We start from the raw sequence: 25,013 nt of genomic DNA, 5'->3' as shown, positions 1-25,013 counted from the left end.
TAATTATTATGGTTATTATGGTTATTATGATTATTATGGTTACTATGGCTAGTATAAAGGTTATTATGATTATTTCAAAGCTTATTATGTTTATTATTATGATTACTGTGATTATTATATGTGTTTGTATAATTATGATGAATATTATGGTCATCATTAAGATCATTATGGTTATTACGTTAATAATAATGGTTATTAAGGTTATTTCCATGACTATTCTGTTTATTATGATGATTACTATGATCATTATGGTTGTAAGTATGATTATTATGATCACCTTTCAGATTATTATGGCTATTGTGATTTTTATGGCTATTATGACTATTGTAATGATTATTACGATTATTTCCAAGTTCATTATTGTTATTATTACGACTATTACGATTATTATGGCTATTATGACTATTATGGTTGTTATGGATAGTATAATGTATATTATGATTATTTCCGAACCCATTATGGTTATTATTATGATTATTATGATTATTACGGATCTTGATGTAATTATCATGAATATTATGATCATTATTAAGATTATTACGGTTACTATGATTATTGTGATTATTGCTAAGCTTATTAACATTACAATTACGATTATTATGATTATTGTAGTTATTATGATGATCACTATGATCATTACGCTTGTTAGTATGATTATTATGATCACCATTCTGATTATTACGGCTATTGTGATTTTTATGGCTATTATGACTATTGTAATGATTATTACGATTATTTCCAAGTTCATTATTGTTATTATTACGACTATTACGATTATTATGGCTATTATGACTATTATGGTTGTTATGGATAGTATAATGTATATTATGATTATTTCCGAACCCATTATGGTTATTATTATGATTATTATGATTATTACGGATCTTGGTATAATTATCATGGATATTATGATCATCATTAAGATTATTATGGTTACTATGATTATTGTGATTATTGCTAAGCTTATTAACATTACAATTACGATTATTATGATTATTGTAGTGATTATGATGATCACTATGATCATTACGCTTGTTAGTATGATTATTATGATCACCATTCTGATTATTACGGCTACTGTGATTTTTATGGCTATTATGACTATTATAATGATTATTACGATTATTTCCAAGTACATTGTTGTTATTATTACGACTATTATGATTATTATGGCTATTATGACTATTATGGTTGATATGGCTAGTATAATGTATATTGTGATTATTTCCGAACCCATTATGGTTATTATTATGATTATTATGATTATTACGGGTCTTGGTATAATTATCATGGATATTATGATCATCATTAAGATTCTTATGGTTTCTATGATTATTGTGATTATTGCTATGCTTATTAACATTACAAATACGATTATTATGATTATTGTAGTTATTATGATGATCACTATGATGATTATGGCTGTTAGTATGATTATTATGATCAACATTCGGATTATTATAGCAATTATGATTTTTATGGTTATTATTGCTATTATAATGATAAATATGACTATTTCCAAGTTTATTATGGTTATTATTATGACTATTATGATTATTATAGTTATTATGATTATTATGGCTAGTATAATGCTTATTATGATTATTTCCAAGCTTATTATGGTTATTACTATAATTATTATGGTTATTATGGTTATTATGATTATTATGGTTACTATGGCTAGTATAAAGGTTATTATGATTATTTCAAAGCTTATTATGTTTATTATTATGATTACTGTGATTATTATATGTGTTAGTATAATTATGATGAATATTATGGTCATCATTAAGATCATTATGGTTATTACGATGATTATGGTTAGTACGTTAATAATAATGGTTATTAAGATTATTTCCATGACTATTCTGTTTATTATGATGATTACTATGATCATTATGGTTGTTAGTATGATTATTATGATCACCATTCTGATTATTATGGCAATTGTGATTTTTATGGCTATTATGACTATTGTAATGATTATTACGATTATTTCCAAGTTCATTATTGTTATTATTACGACTATTATGATTATTATGGCTATTATGACTATCATGGTTGATATGGCTAGTATAATGTATATTATGATTATTTCCGAACCCATTATGGTTATTATTATGTTTATTATGATTATTACGGATCTTGATATAATTATCATGAATATTATGATAATGATTACGATTATTACGGTTACTATGATTATTGTGATTATTGCTAAGCTTATTAACATTACAATTACGATTATTATGATTATTGTAGTTATTATGATGATCACTATGATCATTATGGTTGTTAGTATGATTATTATGATCACCATTCTGATTATTATGGCTATTGTGATTTTTATGGCTATTATGACTATTATAATGATTATTACGATTATTTCCAAGTTCATTATTGTTATTATTACGACTATTATGATTATTATGGCTATTATGACTATCATGGTTGATATGGCTAGTATAATGTATATTATGATTATTTCCGAACCCATTATGGTTATTATTATGATTATTATGATTATTGCAGATCTTGGTATAATTATCATGGATATTATGGTCATCATTAAGATTATTATGGTTACTATGGTTATTGTCATTATTGCTATGCTTATTTACATTACAATTACGATTATTATGATTATTGTAGTTATTATGATGATCACTATGATTATTATGGTTGTTAGTATGATTATTAGGATCAACATTCAGATTATTATGGCTATTATGATTTTTATGGTTATTATTGATATTATAATGATAAATATGATTATTTCCAGGTTTATTACGGTTATTATTATCACTATTATGATTATTATAGTTATTATGATTATTATGGTTACTATGGCTAGTATAACGGTTATTATGATTATTTCAAAGCTTATTATGTTTATTATTATGGTTACTATGATTATTATGGATCTTGGTATAATTATGATGAATATTATGGTCATCATTAAGATCATTATGGTTATTACGATGATTATGGTTATTACGATAACCATAATGATTATTAAGATTATTTCCATTACTATTCTGTTTATTATGATGATTACTATGATCATTATGGTTGTTAGTATGATTATTATGATCACCATTCTGATTATTATGGCTATTGAGATTTTTATGGCTATTATGACTATTATAATGATTATTACGATTATTTCCAAGTTCATTGTTGTTATTATTACGACTATTATGATTATTATGGCTATTATGACTATTATGGTTGATATGGCTAGTATAATGTATATTGTGATTATTTCCGAACCCATTATGGTTATTATTATGATTATTATGATTATTACGGGTCTTGGTATAATTATCATGGATATTATGATCATCATTAAGATTATTTTGGTTACTATGATTATTGTGATTATTGCTATGCTTATTAACATTACAATTACGATTATTATGATTACTGTAGTTATTATGATGATGACTATGATTATTATGGCTGTTAGTATGATTATTATGATCAACATTCAGATTATTATGGCTATTATGATTTTTATGGTTATTATTGCTATTATAATGATAAATATGATTATTTCCAAGTTTATTATGTTTATTATTATGACTATTATGATTATTATAGTTATTATGATTATTATGATTATTATGGCTAGTATAATGCTTATTATGATTATTTCCAAGCTTATTATGGTTATTATTATAATTATTATGATTATTATGTTTACTATGGCTAGTATAACGGTTATTATGATTATTTCGAAGCTTATTATGTTTATTATTATGGTTACTATGATTATTATGCATCTTGGTATAATTACGATGAATATCATGATCATCATTAAGATCATTATGGTTATTGCGATGATTATGGTTATTACGTTAATAATAATGATTATTAAGATTATTTCCATGACTATTCTGTTTATTATGATAATTACTATGATCATTATGGTTGTTAGTATGATTATTATGATCACCATTCTGATTATTAAGGCTATTGTGATTTTTATGGCTATTATGACTATTATAATGATTATTAGGATTATTTCCAAGTTCATTATCGTGATTATTACGACTTTTATGATTATTATGGCTATTATGACTATTATGGTTGTTATGGCTAGTATAATGTATATTATGTTTATTTCCGAACCCATTATGGTTATTATTATGATTATTATGATTATTACGGTTCTTGGTATAATTATCATGGACATTATGATCATCATTAAGATTATTATGGTTACTATGATTATTGTGATTATTGCTATGCTTATTAACATTACAATTACGATTATTATGATTATTGTATTTATTATGATGATCACTATGATTATTATGGCTGTTAGTATGATTATTATGATCAACATTCAGATTATTATGGCTATTATGAATTTTATGGTTATTATTGCTATTATAATGATAAATATGATTATGTCCAAGTTTATTATGGTTATTATTATGACTATTATGATTATTATAGTTATTATGATTATTATGATTATTATGGCTAGTATAATGCTTATTATGATTATTTCCGAACCCATTATGGTTATTATTATAATTATTACGATTATTATGGTTATTATGATTAGTATGGTTACTATGGCTAGTATAACGGTTATTATGATTATTTCAAAGCTTATTATGTTTATTATTATGATTACTCTGGTTATTATATGTCTAGGTATAATTATGATGAATATTATGGTCATCATTAAGATCATTATGGTTATTACGTTAATAATAATGGTTATTAAGGTTATTTCCATGACTATTCTGTTTATTATGATGATTACTATGATCATTATGGTTGTAAGTATGATTATTATGATCACGTTTCAGATTATTATGGCTATTGTGATTTTTATGGCTATTATGACTATTGTAATGATTATTACGATTATTTCCAAGTTCATTATTGTTATTATTACGACTATTACGATTATTATGGCTATTATGACTATTATGGTTGTTATGGATAGTATAATGTATATTATGATTATTTCCGAACCCATTATGGTTATTATTATGATTATTATGATTATTACGGATCTTGGTATAATTATCATGGATATTATGATCATCATTAAGATTATTATGGTTACTATGATTATTGTGATTATTGCTAAGCTTATTAACATTACAATTACGATTATTATGATTATTGTAGTGATTATGATGATCACTATGATCATTACGCTTGTTAGTATGATTATTATGATCACCATTCTGATTATTATGACTATTGTGATTTTTATGGCTATTATGACTATTATAATGATTATTACGATTATTTCCAAGTACATTGTTGTTATTATTACGACTATTATGATTATTATGGCTATTATGACTATTATGGTTGATATGGCTAGTATAATGTATATTGTGATTATTTCCGAACCCATTATGGTTATTATTATGATTATTATGATTATTACGGGTCTTGGTATAATTATCATGGATATTATGATCATCATTAAGATTCTTATGGTTGCTATGATTATTGTGATTATTGCTATGCTTATTAACATTAAAAATACGATTATTATGATTATTGTAGTTATTATGATGATCACTATGATGATTATGGCTGTTAGTATGATTATTATGATCAACATTCGGATTATTATAGCAATTATGATTTTTATGGTTATTATTGCTATTATAATGATAAATATGACTATTTCCAAGTTTATTATGGTTATTATTATGACTATTATGATTATTATAGTTATTATGATTATTATGGCTAGTATAATGCTTATTATGATTATTTCCAAGCTTATTATGGTTATTACTATAATTATTATGGTTATTATGGTTATTATGATTATTATGGTTACTATGGCTAGTATAAAGGTTATTATGATTATTTCAAAGCTTATTATGTTTATTATTATGATTACTGTGATTATTATATGTGTTAGTATAATTATGATGAATATTATGGTCATCATTAAGATCATTATGGTTATTACGATGATTATGGTTAGTACGTTAATAATAATGGTTATTAAGATTATTTCCATGACTATTCTGTTTATTATGATGATTACTATGATCATTATGGTGTTAGTATGATTATTATGATCACCATTCTGATTATTATGGCACTTGTGATTTTTATGACTATTATGACTATTATAATGATTTTTAGGATTATTTCCTAGTTCATTATTGTTATTATTACGACTATTATGATTATTATGGCTATTATGACTATTATGGTTGTTATGGCTAGTATAATGTATATTATGATTATTTCCGAACCCATTATTGTTATTATTATGATTATTATGATCATTACGGATCTTGACGTAATTATCATGAATATTATGATCATTATTAAGATTATTACGGTTACTATGATTATTGTGATTATTGCTAAGCTTATTGACATTACAATTACGATTATTATGATTATTGTAGTTATTATGATGATCACTATGATCATTATGGTTGTTAGTATGATTATTATGATCACCATTCTGATTATTATGTCTATTGTGATTTTTATGGCTATTATGACTATTATAATGATTATTACGATTATTTCCAAGTTCATTATTGTTATTATTACGACTATTATGATTATTATGGCTATTATGACTATCATGGTCGATATGCTAGTATGGATAATGTATATTAAGATTATTTCCGAACCCATTATGGTTATTATTATGATTATTTTGATTATTAATAATCTTGGTATAATTATCATGGATATTATGATCATCATTAAGGTTATTATGGTTACTATGATTATTGTGATTACTGCTATGCTTATTAACATTACAATTACGATTATTATGATTATTGTAGTTATTATGACGATCACTATGGTTATTATGGTTGTTAGTATGATTATTAGGATCAACATTCAGATTATTATGGCTATTATGACTTTTATGGTTATTATTGCTATTATAATGATAAATATGGTTATTTCCAAGTTTATTATGGTTATTATTATGACTATTAAAATTATTATAGTTATTATGATTATTATGATTATTATGGCTAGTATAATGCTTATTATGATTATTTCCAACATTATTATGGTTATTATTATAATTATTACGATTATTATGGTTATTATGATTAGTATGGTTGCTATGGCTAGTATAACGGTTATTATGATTATTTCAAATCTTATTATGTTTATTATTATGATTACTCTGATTATTATATGTCTAGGTATAATTATGATGAATATTATGGTCATCATTAAGATCATTATGGTTATTACGATGATTATGGTTATTACGTTAATAATAATGGTTATTTTGATTATTTCCATGACTATTCTGTTTATTATGATGATTACTATGATCATTATGGTTGTTAGTATGATTATTATGATCACCATTCAGATTATTATGGCTATTGTGATTTTTATGGCTATTATGACTATTATAATGATTATTACGACTATTTCCAAGTTCATTATTGTTATTATTACGACTATTATGATTATTATGGCTATTATGGCTATTATGGTCGTTATGGCTAGTGTAATGTATATTATGATTATGTCCGAACCCATTATGGTTATTATTATGATTATTATGATTATTACGGATCTTGATGTAATTATCATGAATATTATGATCATCATTAAGATTATTATGGTTACTATGATTATTGTGATTATTGCTAAGCTTATTAACATTACAATTACGATTATTATGATTATTGTAGTTATTATGATGATCACTATGATCATTATGGTTGTTAGTATGATTATTATGATCACCATTCTGATTATTATGGCTATTGTGATTTTTATGGCTATTATGACTATTGTAATGATTATTACGATTATTTCCAAGTTCATTATTGTTATTATTACGACTATTATGATTATTATGGCTATTATGACTATTATGGTCGTTATGGCTAGTGTAATGTATATTATGATTATTTCCGAACCCAATATGGTTATTATTATGATTATTATGATTATTACGGATCTTGATATAGTTATCATGAATATTATGATCATCATTAAGATTATTACGGTTACTATGATTATTGTGATTATTGCTAAGCTTATTAACATTACAATTACGATTCTTATGATTATTGTAGTTATTATGATGATCACTATGATCATTATGGTTGTTAGTATTATTATTATGATCACCATTCTGATTATTATGCCTATTGTGATTTTTATGGCTATTATGGCTATTGTAATGATTATTACGATTATTTCCAAGTTCATTATTGTTAATATTACGACTATTATGATTATTATGGCCATTATGACTATTATGGTTGTTATGGCTGGTATAATATTATGTATATTATGATTATTTCCGAACCTATTATGGTTATTATTATGATTATTATGATTATTACGGGTCTTGGTATAATTATCATGGATATTATGATCATCATTAAAATTATTATGGTTACTCTGATTATTGTGATTATTGCTATGCCTATTAACATTGCAATTACGATTATTATGATTATTGTAGTTATTATGATGATCACTATGACTATTATGGCTGTTAGTATGATTATTATGATCAACATTTAGATTATTATGGCTATTATGATTTTTATGGTTATTATTGCTATTATAATGATAAATATGACTATTTCCAAGTTTATTATGGTTATTATTATGTCTATTATGATTATTATAGTTATTATGATTATTATGGCTAGTATAATGATTATTATGATTATTTCCAAGCTTATTATGGTTATTATTATAATTATTATGATTATTATGGGTATTATGGTTAGTATGGTTACTATGGCTAGTATAACGGTTATTATGATTATTTCAAAGCTTATTATGTTTATTATTATGATTACTCTGATTATTATATGTCTAGGTATAATTATGATGAATATTGTGGTCATCATTAAGATCATTATGGTTATTACGATGATTATAGTTATTACGTTAATAATAATGGTTATTAAGATTATTTCCATGACTATTCTGTTTATTATGATGATTACTATGATCATTATGGTTGTTAGTATTATTATTTTGATCAACATGCAGATTATTATGGCTATTATGATTTTTATGGTTATTATTGCTATTATAATGATAAATATGATTATTTCCAAGTTTATTATGGTTATTATTATGACTAGTATGATTATTATAGTTATTATGATTATTATGGCTAGTATAATGCTTATTATGATTATTTCCAAGCTTATTATGGTTATGACTATAATTATTATGATTATTATGGTTACTATGGCTAGTATAACGGTTATTATGATTATTTCAAAGCTTATTATATTTATTATTATGGTTACTATGATTATTATGGATCATGGTATAATTATGATGAATATCATGATCATCATTAAGATCATTATGGTTATTGCGATTATTATGACTATTATGATTATTCCAGTTATTATGATTATTATGGTTAATATGGCTAGTATAAATGTTATTATGATTATTTCAAAGCTTATTATGATTATTATTATGATTACTCTGATTATTGTATGTCTAGGTATAATTATGATGATTATTATGGTCATCATTAAGATCATTATGGTTATTACGATGATTATGGTTATGACGTTAATAATTATGGTTATTAAGATTATTTCCATGACTATTCTGTTTATTATGATGATTACTATGATCATTATGGTTGTTAGTATGATTATTATGATCACCATTCAGATTATTATGGCTATTGTGATATTTATGGCTAATATGGCTATTGTAATGATTATTACGATTATTTCCAAGTTCATTATGCCTATTATTACGACAATTATGATTATTATGGCTACTATGACTATTATGGTTGTTATGGCTAGTATAAAGTATATTGTGATTATTTCCGAACCTATTATGGTTATTATTATGATTATTATGATTATTACGGGTCTTGGTATAATTATCATGGATATTATGATCATCATTAAGATTACTATGGTTACTCTGATTATTGTAATTATTGCTATGCTTATTATCATTACAATTACGATTATTATGATTATTGCAGTTATTATGATAATCACTATGACTATTATGGCTGTTAGTATGATTATTATGATCAACGTTCAGATTATTACGGCTATTATGATTTTTATGGTTATTATTGCTATTATAATGATAAATATGATTATTTCCAAGTTTATTACGGTTATTATTATCACTATTATGATTATTATAGTTATTATGATTATTATGGTTACTATGGCTAGTATAACGGTTATTATGATTATTTCAAAGCTTATTATGTTTATTATTATGGTTACTATGATTATTATGGATCTTGGTATAATTATGATGAATATTATGGTCATCATTAAGATCATTATGGTTATTACGATGATTATGGTTATTCCGATAACCATAATGATTATTAAGATTATTTCCATGACTATTCTGTTTATTATGATGATTACTATGATCATTATGGTTGTTAGTATAATTATTATGATCACCATTCGGATTATTATGGCTATTGTGATTTTTACGTCTATTATGGATATTAGAATGATTATTACGATTATTTCCAAGTTCATTATTGTTATTATTACGACTATTATGATTATTATGGCTATTATGACTATTATGGTTGTTATGGCTAGCTTAATGTATATTATGATTATCTCCGAACCCATTACGGTTATTATTATGATTATTATGATTATTGCGGATCTTGGTATAATAATCATGGATATTATGATCATCATTAAGGTTATTATGGTTACTCTGATTATTGTGATTATTGCTATGCTTATTAACATTAGAATTACGATTATTATGATTATTGTAGTTATTATGATGATCACTAAGTCTATTACGGCTGTTAGTGTGATTATTATGATCAACGTTCAGATTATTACGGCTATTATGATTTTTATGGTTATTATTGCTATTATAATGATAAATATGGCTATTTCCAAGTTTATTATGGTTATTATTATGACTATTATGATTATTATAGTTATTATGATTATTATGGCTAGTATAATGCTTATTATGACTATTTCCAAGCTTATTATGGTTATTACTATAATTATTATGATTATTATGGTTATTATGATTATTATGGTTACTATGGCTAGTATAACGGTTATTATGATTATTTCAAAGCTTATTATGTTTATTACTATGGTTACTATGATTATTATGGATCTTGGTATAATTATGATGAATATCATGATCATCATTAAGATCATTATGGTTATTGCGATTATTATGACTATTATGATTATTCTAGTTATTATGAATATTATGGTTATTATGGCTAGCATAAAGGTTATTGTGGTTATTTCAAAGCTTATTATGTTTACTATTATGATTACTGTGATTATTATATGTCTAGGTATAATAATGATGAATATTATGGTCATCATTAATATCATTATGGTTATTACGTTAATAATAATGATTATTAAGATTATTTCCATGACAATTCTGTTTATCATCATGATTACTATGATCATTATGGTTGTTAGAATGATTAATATGATCACCATTCTGATTATTATGGCTATTGTGATTTTTATGGCTATTATGACTATTATAATGATTATTACGATTATTTCCAAGTTCATTATTGTTATTATTACGACTATCATGATTATTATGGCTATTATGACTATTATGGTTGTTATGGCAAGTATAATGTATATTACGATTATTTCCGAACACATTAGGGTTATTATTATGATTATTATGATTATTGCAGATCTTGGTATAATTATCATGGATATTATGGTCATCATTAAGATTATTATGGTTACTATGGTTATTGTGATTATTGCTATGCTTATTTACATTACAATTACGATTATTATGATTATTGTAGTTATTATGATGATCACTATGATTATTATGGTTGTTAGTATGATTATTAGGATCAACATTCAGATTATTATGGCTATTATGATTTTTATGGTTATTATTGCTATTATAATGATAAATATGATTATTTCCAGGTTTATTACGGTTATTATTATCACCATTATGATTATTATAGTTATTATGATTATTATGGTTACTATGGCTAGTATAACGGTTATTATGATTATATCAAAGCTTATCATGTTTATTATTATAGTTACTATGATTATTATGGATCTTGGTATAATTATGATGAATATTATGGTCATCATTAAGATCATTATGGTTATTACGATGATTATGGTTATTACGATAACCATAATGATTATTAAGATTATTTCCATTACTATTCTGTTTATTATGATGATTACTATGATCATTATGGTTGTTAGTATAATTATTATGATCACCATTCTGATTATTATGGCTATTGTGATTTTTATGGCTATTATGACTATTATGGTTGATATGGCTAGTATAATGTATATTATGAATATTTCCGAACCTATTATGGTTATTATTATGATTATTATGATTATTACGGATCTTGGTATAATTATCATCGATATTATGATCATCATTAAGATTATTATGGTTTCTATGATTATTGTGATTATTGCTATGCTTATTAACATTACAAATACGATTATTATGATTATTGTAGTTATTATGATGATCACTATGATGATTATGGCTGTTAGTATGATTATTATGATCAACATTCAGATTATTATGGGTATTATGATTTTTATGGTTATTCTTGCTATTATAATGGTAAATATGATTATTTCCAAGTTTATTCTGGTTATTATTATGACTACTATGATTATTATAGTTATTATGATTATTATGGTTATTATGGCTAGTATAATGCTTATTATGGTTATTTCCAGGCTTATTATGGTTATTCTTATAATTATTATGATTATTATGTCTATTATGACTATTATGGTTGTTATGGGTAGTATAATGTATATTATGATTATTTCCGAACCCATTATGGTTATTATTATGATTATTATGATTATTACGGATCTTGGTATAATTATCATGGATATTATGATCATCATTAAGTTCATTATGGTTATTACGATGATTATGGTTATTACGTTAATAATAATGATTATTAAGTTTATTTCCATGACTATTCTGTTTATTATGATGATTACTATGATCATTATGGTTGTTAGTATGGTTATTATGATCACCATTCTGATTATTATGGCTATTGAGATTTTTATGGCTATTATGACTATTATAATGATTATTACGATTATTTCCAAGTTCATTGTTGTTATTATTACGACTATTATGATTATTACGGCTATTATGACTATTATGGTTGATATGGCTAGTATAATGTATATTGTGATTATTTCCGAACCCATTATGGTTATTATTATGATTATTATGATTATTACGGGTCTTGGTATAATTATCATGGATATTATGATCATCATTAAGATTATTTTGGTTACTATGATTATTGTGATTATTGCTATGCTTATTAACATTACAATTACGATTATTATGATTACTGTAGTTATTATGATGATGACTATGATTATTATGGCTGTTAGTATGATTATTATGATCAACATTCAGATTATTATGGCTATTATGATTTTTATGGTTATTATTGCTATTATAATGATAAATATGATTATTTCCAAGTTTATTATGTTTATTATTATGACTATTATGATTATTATAGTTAGTATGATTATTATGATTATTATGGCTAGTATAATGCTTATTATGATTATTTCCAAGCTTATTATGGTTATTATTATAATTATTATGATTATTATGTTTACTATGGCTAGTATAACGGTTATTATGATTATTTCGAAGCTTATTATGTTTATTATTATGGTTACTAAGATTATTATGCATCTTGGTATAATTACGATGAATATCATGATCATCATTAAGATCATTATGGTTATTGCGATTATTATGACTATTATGATTATTATAGTTATTATGATTATTATGATTATTATGGCTAGTATAATGCTTATTATGATTATTTCCAGGCTTATTATGGTTATTACTATAATTATTATGATTATTATGGTTATTATGATTATTATGGCTACTATGGCTAGTATAGCGGTTATTATGATTATTTCAAAGCTTATTATGTTTATTATTATGATTACTCTGATTATTATTTGTCTTAGTATAATTATGATGAATATTATGGTCATCATTAAGATCATTATGGTTATTACGATGATTATGGTTATTACGTTAATAATAATGATTATTAAGATTATTTCCATGACTATTCTGTTTATTATGATGATTACTATGATCATTATGGTTGTTAGTATGATTATTATGATCACCATTCTGATTATTACGGCTATTGTGATTTTTATGGCTATTATGACTATTATAATGATTATTAGGATTATTTCCAAGTTCATTATCGTTATTATTACGACTTTTATGATTATTATGGCTATTATGACTATTATGGTTGTTATGGCTAGTATAATGTATATTATGATTATTTCCGAACCCATTATGGTTATTATTATGATTATTTTGATTATTACAGATCTTGGTATAATTATCATGGATATTATGATCATCATTAAGGTTATTATGGTTACTCTGATTATTGTGATTATTGCTATGCTTATTAACATTACAATTACGATTATTATGATTATTGTAGTTATTATGATGATCACTATGACTATTATGGCTGTTAGTATGATTATTATGATCAACGTTCAGATTATTACGGCTATTATGATTTTTATGGTTATTATAGCTATTATAATGATAAATATGTCTATTTCCAAGTTTAGCATGGTTATTATTATGACTATTATGATTATTATAGCTATTATGATTATTATGGCTAGTATAATGCATATTATGATTATTTCCAAGCTTATTATGGTTATTACTATAATTATTATGATTATTATGGTTATTATGGTTATTATGGTTACTATGGCTAGTATAACGGTTATTATGATTATTTCAAAGCTTATTATGTTTATTATTATGGTTACTATGCATATTATGGGACTTGGTATAATTATGATGAATATCATGATCATCATTAAGATCATTATGGTTATTGCGATTATTATGACTATTATGATTATTCTAGGTATTATGATTATTATGGTTATTATGGCTAGTATAAAGGTTATTATGATTATTTCAAAGCTTATTATGTTTATTATTATGATTACTGTGATTATTATATGTGTTAGTACAATTATGATGAATATTATGGTCATCATTAAGATCATTATGGTTATTACGATGATTATGGTTAGTACGTTAATAATAGTGATTAGTAAGATTATTTCCATGACTATTCTGTTTATTATGATGATTACTATGATCATTATGGTTGTTAGTATGATTATTATGATCACCATTCTGATTATTACGGCTATTGTGTTTTTTATGGCTATTATGACTATTATAATGATTATTAGCATTATTTCCAAGTTCATTATCGTTATTATTACGACTATTATGATTATTATGGCTATTATGACTATTATGGTTGTTATGGCTAGTATAATGTATATTATGATTATTTCCGAAACCATTATGGTTATTATTATGATTATTATGATTATTACGGGTCTTGGTATAATTATCATGGACATTATGATCATCATTAAGATTATTATGGTTACTATGATTATTGTGATTATTGCTATGCTTATTAACATTACAATTACGATTATTATGATTATTGTATTTATTATGATGATCACTATGATTATTATGGCTGTTAGTATGATTATTATGATCAACATTCAGATTATTATGGCTATTATGAATTTTATGGTTATTATTGCTATTATAATGATAAATATGATTATGTCCAAGTTTATTATGGTTATTATTATGACTATTATGATTATTATAGTTATTATGATTATTATGATTATTATGGCTAGTATAATGCTTATTATGATTATTTCCGAACCCATTATGGTTATTATTATAATTATTACGATTATTATGGTTATTATGATTAGTATGGTTACTATGGCTAGTATAACGGTTATTATGATTATTTCAAAGCTTATTATGTTTATTATTATGATTACTCTGGTTATTATATGTCTAGGTATAATTATGATGAATATTATGGTCATCATTAAGATCATTATGGTTATTACGTTAATAATAATGGTTATTAAGTTTATTTCCATGACTATTCTGTTTATTATGATGATTACTATGATCATTATGGTTGTAAGTATGATTATTATGATCACCTTTCAGATTATTATGGCTATTGTGATTTTTATGGCTATTATGACTATTGTAACGATTATTACGATTATTTCCAAGTTCATTATTGTTATTATTACGACTATTACGATTATTATGGCTATTATGACTATTATGGTTGTTATGGATAGTATAATGTATATTATGATTATTTCCGAACCCATTATGGTTATTATTATGATTATTATGATTATTACGGATCTTGATGTAATTATCATGAATATTATGATCATTATTAAGATTATTACGGTTACTATGATTATTGTGATTATTGCTAAGCTTATTAACATTACAATTACGATTATTATGATTATTGTAGTTATTATGATGATCACTATGATCATTACGCTTGTGAGTATGATTATTATGATCACCATTCTGATTATTATGACTATTGTGATTTTTATGGCTATTATGACTATTATAATGATTATTACGATTATTTCCAAGTACATTGTTGTTATTATTACGACTATTATGATTATTATGGCTATTATGACTATTATGGTTGATATGGCTAGTATAATGTATATTGTGATTATTTCCGAACCCATTATGGTTATTATTATGATTATTATGATTATTACGGGTCTTGGTATAATTATCATGGATATTATGATCATCATTAAGATTCTTATGGTTTCTATGATTATTGTGATTATTGCTATGCTTATTAACATTACAAATACGATTATTACGATTATTGTAGTTATTATGATGATCACTATGATGATTATGGCTGTTAGTATGATTATTATGATCAACATTCGGATTATTATAGCTATTATGATTTTTATGGTTATTATTGCTATTATAATGATAAATATGACTATTTCCAAGTTTATTATGGTTATTATTATGACTATTATGATTATTATAGTTATTATGATTATTATGGCTAGTATAATGCTTATTATGATTATTTCCAAGCTTATTATGGTTATTACTATAATTATTATGGTTATTATGGTTATTATGATTATTATGGTTACTATGGCTAGTATAAAGGTTATTATGATTATTTCAAAGCTTATTATGTTTATTATTATGATTACTGTGATTATTATATGTCTTAGTATAATTATGATGAATATTATGGTCATCATTAAGATCATTATGGTTATTACGATGATTATGGTTAGTACGTTAATAATAATGGTTATTAAGATTATTTCCATGACTATTCTGTTTATTATGATGATTACTATGATCATTATGGTTGTTAGTATAATTATTATGATCACCATTCTGATTATTATGGCAATTGTGATTTTTATGGCTATTATGACTATTGTAATGATTATTACGATTATTTCCAAGTTCATTATTGTTATTATTACGACTATTATGATTATTATGGCTATTATGACTATTGTTGACGACACAGAGGTCTAAGGACTGGTTTTATTTTGTGGGATTATTACAAGTTTCGTTTGTGTTAATTAGCTGTATCGTTAGGATTAGTTTATATTTTGTGTGATTATTACAAGTTTCGTTTGTGTTAATTAGCTGTATCGTTATGATTAGTTTATATTTCGTGTTAAGTTCTGCGATTGTACGATATATATGTAATCATCGTTGTCGTTATTATTAACACTGCGTTGCGTTGTGCCAATGGTTGCGTTATGTTCAGCCCTATAATTGTATAGTATTATTGAAGTCTGACCCGGGGTAGGGGAAGTAGAATAAGGCGCACCGCGGGGTCAGAATAGGGGCTTTTACTTTGAGAGAGGCACGGGTGACGGACGGAACAATCGGGAAACGGGGGCTCGTGTCTTCTTGACGTTTTTCGGGCGTGAACAGTGGTTGAACATAGCAGAGTCGTGTTAATGCTCCGATCAGAGCAACCTTGTGCCAAGTAACACGACTCGGTGTAATCGCTCGATGGCAAGAGCTCATATCTTGAGAGGACATTCAGGGTCTTCTCCTGAGGCGCGTTTATGCTCGGTTAGGAGCAAATGGTGCCAACAAACGCGTCTCAGCAACCAGCTACCCGATGGCAAGGGTCCCTAGGAAAGACAAGCAACTGGGAAAGGTTCCAGTGGACAAAATGGGTGCAGCCACTGTTCGCTGATCTTACCGTTTCGGGAAAGAGCGGGAAAGAGTTAAGACGACCGTTTATAAGTAAGCGCGGGTATGACCTATGAAAATTAGAGTTCCGTCGGGTCACTCCTGTCTCGGTTCAACGTTTAATAAATTGGCCATAACCAGTGAAAGTGTACTATAAGAATCCTAATAAATGGTGTCTGAGAGTATAACCCCTCCATTCGAAATTCGGTCGTACCATGCCGTAGTGGGAATGCCTGGCATTGTAACCCTACGGTGATGCGGTCCGGTACAAAATTTGGTCCTTCGAGCCGGATCCGAACCGGCGACGTGCGCGCGAATAGGGTCGCGGTTAGAGTCTCATTATGTCGATGGAGGGGGCTCAGTCACCCGATATCTATTTGAGCGAAATGAAGAGCGCAGCGGAATTTTCGCTTCATAACAGTGCGGAGATCGAGTGTTGACAGTTGAGGTTTCGCTTCGTAAGAGTGCGGTGATCGAGCGTAAACAGTTGTGTTTTCTTTTCGCACTAGTGAAGTGAGCGAACGTGAACAGTTGTACCGTTGATTAGCCGTAGTGAGGTGATCGTGTGGTATCAATTGAGTTTTTGATTCGCAATAGTGAGGTGATCGTGTATTATCAAGGGAGTTTTGATACACAGCGGTGAAGTGGTTGAGTGATAGTTAAGGTTCCGACTTTCGACAGTGAGACGGTTATTGAACAAACCAGGATGCCCCGCCCTCGTCGTACCGCAAAAGGAAGAGGAGCAGGGAGAGGCCAAGGCCCAAGAATGGAGCCCGAGCAGGTGGCGGCCGATGAAGCCACATCTTTAGCTCCGGTCGAAGAGCTACAACGAGACTGCAGTCTTGAATCAGTCCGCTCGGGTCCTTCAGAAAGCGTATCAAAGGGAGCGCCCTTAGAGCCGACCGCGGAAACACAAAATGAACCTGGTTCTATAGTATCAAGAGGGAGTACGCTTAGCCGTAAGCGACGCTTAGAATTACGCGCAGCCGAAGAACGAGCTAAAATAAAGAGAAGAGCTATTGATGAAAGGGAACAATTAGAATTAGAATTGGTGGATAAGCAGTTGCGAGCGGAGCTGTCTGAAGCTGAGAGCGAAGACGGGAGTGTACTCAGATCCAGTATAAGAAGCGGAGCTGGAAAACGGTCCACCTCTCGAACTAGGCACTGGATAAGCTCCAGCTCATTTAAGAAAGTGTCTGAAGCAGGGCAACCAACGCAAGAAGTAAGGACCTCAATGCCCGGGCCGGCGGTGGAACCTGAGGTGACAGTAGAAAACACTGAAGTCAAGCAACTAACAAAGGCACTGACACAAACCCTGGGAGAGATTACTGCTCGTGTCGGATCGACGCGAGTTGAGCGAACCATGCAAACAATACTAAACACGAGAGATCTACCCACATTCAACGGGGATCCCCTAGATTGGCTTCCCTTTAAACGAACCATTGAGTTATTATTGGAGAGCACTGACTACTTAGAAACTGAGAAGGTAACACGATTGTATAGTTGTCTTCGGGGAGAGGCGAGAAAATCCGTGGCGGCCATGATGATGACAGCCAGTACCACCAGTCAAGTTATGGAAGTACTAGAATTACGTTTCGGCAACCCTGACTATATAGTACGAGAGTTTACGGAAGAATTAAAACGATTACCCAAGATCGGTACTGGGCGCGATAGTTTAGTAGTTATCGCGACAAAGTTGAGAAACTGTGTAGCAGCGATGCAAGCCGTAAACCACGTAGGATATTTGCACAGTCCGGAACTCGCCTCTGAGATAATCCGTAAAATGCCCAACGCCATGATCTACAATTATAATCGTTACTGGCATGAAAATAGAAACACGGGAGACCCAAGACTATTAACACTATCAAAGTATCTTCAACTGGAGGCTGAAATAGCCTCTAAGGCTGGCACTAGTGTAATGATTGGCCGTCAGGGACAACCATTTCGCCGCCAAAATGCAGAGTCAGATCGTCGCTATCCTGCGAAAGGAGTGCGACACGTGTCACTGGCGACGAGCCGAGAAACCGAAAAAAAAAGGGGAAGGTCCAAATGCGTACTCTGTGGAGGCCCACCACACAGGATAAGCGAATGCATTTGGTTTGCCGCGCAATCAATTCAACAACGGTGGGACTGTGCGAAGAAGAAGGGCCTATGCTTCAGATGCCTGCAAGGGATGCATAGAAGGAATCGCTGTCGCGCGAAATTGTGTCAACGCCCTGGTTGCAATCGGGCGCACCATACCCTCTTACACAGATCAACAGAAGAATCAACGGCAGAGATGAGCGAACATTGCACTCCATCGAGGCCAGACGAGACAGCGAGTGGTAACATCTGACTAACCGCGCCTCCACGCATTTGGCTAAAGGTAGCTCCCGTCACAGTGACAGGTCCACGAGGATCCGAACCGAGCCTTGCTCTCATGGACGAAGGATCAACGATTAGCCTAATAGATGAATCTTTAGCAGAAGAGATTGGAGCTGGAGGGCCCAGGGAACAGCTAATTTTACAGGGTGCTAATCAAAAGATGATAGCAGTGGAGTCCATGAGCAAGCGAGTCACCTTTAAAATAAGCGGAGCACTGACCAACAAGGAATTCAGCGTGTCGGGAGCGCAGACAGTCAAAGGACTATCGCTACCTTGGCAAGGATTGTCGAGGAAAGATCTTGACAGATACACGCACTTAAATGACATAGAGATACAGTGCTATCCCAATGAGCAACCGCAGTTATTACTCGGACAAGATAATTGGGATCTGATAATATCGCAGGAAACTCGAAGAGCCTCACGTGATGAACCAGTCGCCTCTCGCACAGAGTTGGGATGGGTCGTGCACGGTTATGTGGCTACCAAAATTAGGCCGAGAGTAAAGGAAACCATGTTACACATTGATAACCGCACAGACGCACAAGATGACCAATTACATGGAGGTGACCTACACGAGTTGGTCAAAAATCACTTCAGATTAGAGAGTATAGGGATAATGCCACGAACCCGATTCGATGCGCAAAAGAAACGAGCTATTCAGTTGCTCAAATCCACGACAAAACGAGTTGGGGACCGCTGGGAAACGGGACTACTATGGAGACAAGACGACATTCAACTTCCTGAAAATTACAGTGATACGTTCATCCGTTTGAAGTCGCTGGAAAAGAAATTGGACAAAAATCCAGAATATGAACGAGCGTACCAAGAACAAATTAATGACCTCATAAGCAACGGTTACGCAAGGAAATCAAGACGAGAGGATAACCAAAGAAGATGGTATCTACCCCATTTCGGCGTCACCAATCCGCACAAACCAGGGAAACTGCGTTTAGTATTTGACGCTGCTGCGAGAACGGATGGTGTTTCTTTAAATGATCACCTATTGGCTGGGCCGGACATGCTGAATTCATTGTTGGGGACATTGTTCCGGTTCCGTCAAGGACTAATTGCATTTACCGGGGATATCAAAGAAATGTTTCTGCAAATCAAGATCCGTACGGAAGATCAAAGGGCGCAATGCTTCTTGTGGAGAGGCAAAGATCGCAGGCGGCCGCCGGAAACATATATCATGACATCCATGATCTTTGGAGCGGCATCTTCACCATGCTCAGCCCTATACGTGAGAAATCGAAATGCCGAGGAATTCCGAGAAACTTACCCACATGCAGCCAAAGCGATCATACAGAAACATTATATGGACGACTATTTGGATAGCGTTAATACAGACGAAGAAGCCATTAAGTTGATTCATGATGTCACAGAAGTACATCGACGTGGAGGCTTTCAGATTCGCAACTGGTCAAGCAACAGCCAGAAGGTGTTGTCCAGGTTACCGCAGGCGACTTTAATGAAGGGAGCCGTACCCTTAAATTCGACAACCGGTATGGAAACGAGGATTTTAGGCTTACAGTGGGCTCCTACCGACGACACGTTGGGGTTCGAATTGAACATGAAGAAAGCCCTTGAGATGATTGTTACAGGTGCCCAACGACCAACGAAACGCGAAATGCTACGCACTATAATGTCAGTATTCGATCCCATAGGCATTCTGGCGCCACTCACAATCCGTAGTAGAATGCTACTGCAGAAAGTTTGGCGGAGTGGTATAGCTTGGGATCAATGCCTCACAGATGATCAGTGTGAATATTGGCGACGATGGACAGCCGATCTGAAAGCTATAGGTCGATGCAAAATACCACGTTGTTACATCAAGCAGCCCCTTCATAGCGACCCAGAATTGCACGTGTTCTGCGACGCTAGCGAAAGAGCATACGCAGCGGTAGCTTACTGGCGGTATGAACTCGAAAACGACAAGTTTGTCACGGCGTTCATCGCGAGTAAGTCTCGAGTTGCTCCCTTGAAGCCAGTCTCAATCCCAAGGATGGAGCTTCAAGCGGCGTTGCTTGGCGGCAGAATAGCGCATACCATCCAGAAGGAACACGATTTTAAGGTGTTAAAACGCGTATTCTGGACGGATTCTCGCACGGTACTTCATTGGATTAGAACAGATCCTCGGGAATATAAAGCATTCGTGGCACACAGGCTAGGCGAAATAGATGACCTGACAGACGTTTCCGAATGGCGATGGGTACCTACGAGGCACAATCCAGCGGATGACGCGACAAGAGATAACCAAATACAGGTAACGTCCGAGAGCAGATGGATAGTAGGACCAGAATTTCTCACGAACCCGGAAGAGACTTGGCCGAAAATGAAAAGCATCCCTAATATGGAGGTGATACACGTTAAGGAGGAGAGGAAACCGCAATTTGTTGCCGTATGTTCAAACCAATTCCGATGGGCATTGCCAGAATTGGCCCGATTCTCATCCTGGACACGGTTGATACGTAGCACCGGGTGGGTGTTGGTGTTTGCCGACCGTTGTCGCAGAAGAAGGAACTCGGAAATGTCCGTAGATTACCTGGAACGAGCGGAGACTCTATGGATAAAATCTAGTCAGAGGGAGAGCTTCGGCCAAGAAATCGAAGTTCTACGTCAAAATAAAACTCTGCCAAGACACAGCCGATTAGTGCAGCTTACAGTACTATTGGATGAAGAAGGCATTATTCGTCTGCGTGGGCGCATAAGCGCCTTGGAAGGCGTTGAAAGACAATCGAGAGATCCGCCCGTACTCGATGGGAAGCACGCTTATACCAAGTTACTTGTGTTGCACTATCACCGAAGAGCTAACCATGGTAGTACCGAAGCTACTATTAATGAATTAAGACAAAAATATTGGATCTTAAATCTAAGACCGACTGCCCGAAACGTCGCCGCACGTTGTCAATTATGCCGAATAAAACGTAGCAAACCAGAAACACCACTCATGGCGGATTTACCGGCAGCCCGATTAAAGCACCATCATAGACCATTCACTTATTGTGGTATCGACTATTTTGGGCCAATGTTGGTTACTATAGGTAGAAGAAGGGAAAAGAGATGGGGAGTTCTATTCACATGTCTCACGACTCGAGCGATACACCTGGAGCTCGCCGCATCTTTAACAACGGATTCCATGATTATGGCACTCAGGCGAATGATTGCTCGGCGGGGATGTCCAACCGAAATTTATTCGGATAACGGGACAAACTTTCGAGGCGCCGATGCTGAATTACGAATTGCCCGCCAGGAAATGGACGCGAACCTCTTGAACGGAGAAGCCATCAATCTAGGAATACGTTGGCGGTTCATACCACCGGCGGCACCACACATGGGTGGTAGTTGGGAGCGACTTATAAGATCTGTTAAGGTATCGCTTAAAGCAGTACTGAAAGAACGTGCTCCCAAAGAGGAGACCTTAGCTACCCTGATGGCGGAAGTGGAACATACTGTTAATAGTCGACCATTGACTCATGTGTCGGTAGACCACAGAGATCAAGGAAGTCTGACACCTAATCATTTTCTTATTGGAGCATCATCAGGAGCGCCGATACCAGGAAAGTTTCGTGACCAAGATCTGCACTTACGAAAACAATGGCGCGTAGCACAGAAATTGGCCGACATGTACTGGTCTAGATGGGTAAAGGAATACCTACCCACGTTGCTTACGCGAACAAAGTGGAACCGGGAAACAAGGCCATTGCAAGAGGGCGACCTGGTACAAATCGTCGACCACACATTACCACGTAATACATGGCCCCGTGGCATAATATCAAAGGTCTATCCCGGCCCTGATGGACGCATCCGAGTCGTAGACGTACGAACGAAGACAGGAATACTCCGGCGACCAGCAGTCAAAGTCGTCGTGTTACCTATTAAGGAAATTGGTGCGTCCATTCTTGAGTCCGCACCAGGGGGGGAGAATGTTGACGACACAGAGGTCTAAGGACTGGTTTTATTTTGTGGGATTATTACAAGTTTCGTTTGTGTTAATTAGCTGTATCGTTAGGATTAGTTTATATTTTGTGTGATTATTACAAGTTTCGTTTGTGTTAATTAGCTGTATCGTTATGATTAGTTTATATTTCGTGTTAAGTTCTGCGATTGTACGATATATATGTAATCATCGTTGTCGTTATTATTAACACTGCGTTGCGTTGTGCCAATGGTTGCGTTATGTTCAGCCCTATAATTGTATAGTATTATTGAAGTCTGACCCGGGGTAGGGGAAGTAGAATAAGGCGCACCGCGGGGTCAGAATAGGGGCTTTTACTTTGAGAGAGGCACGGGTGACGGACGGAACAATCGGGAAACGGGGGCTCGTGTCTTCTTGACGTTTTTCGGGCGTGAACAGTGGTTGAACATAGCAGAGTCGTGTTAATGCTCCGATCAGAGCAACCTTGTGCCAAGTAACACGACTCGGTGTAATCGCTCGATGGCAAGAGCTCATA

The 25,013-nt window shown here is 30.7% G+C and overlaps 1 protein-coding gene across 1 annotated transcript; it reads left to right on the top strand.

The window, feature by feature from the left end:
• Positions 1-20,617: 20,617 nt before the first annotated feature.
• Positions 20,618-24,508, top strand: LOC143187625 (uncharacterized). Its single transcript, XM_076391851.1, has one exon. The coding sequence runs from the start codon at positions 20,618-20,620 to the stop codon at positions 24,506-24,508; it is 3,891 nt and encodes a 1,296-aa protein (XP_076247966.1).
• The last annotated feature ends 505 nt before the right edge of the window (positions 24,509-25,013 follow it).

The sequence above is a fragment of the Calliopsis andreniformis genome, unplaced genomic scaffold (assembly GCF_051401765.1).
Source record: "Calliopsis andreniformis isolate RMS-2024a unplaced genomic scaffold, iyCalAndr_principal scaffold0132, whole genome shotgun sequence".
NCBI lineage: Eukaryota > Metazoa > Arthropoda > Insecta > Hymenoptera > Andrenidae > Calliopsis > Calliopsis andreniformis.
Note: the sequence above shows the minus strand (reverse complement) of the source record. Positions and strands in the feature narration are given on the sequence as shown.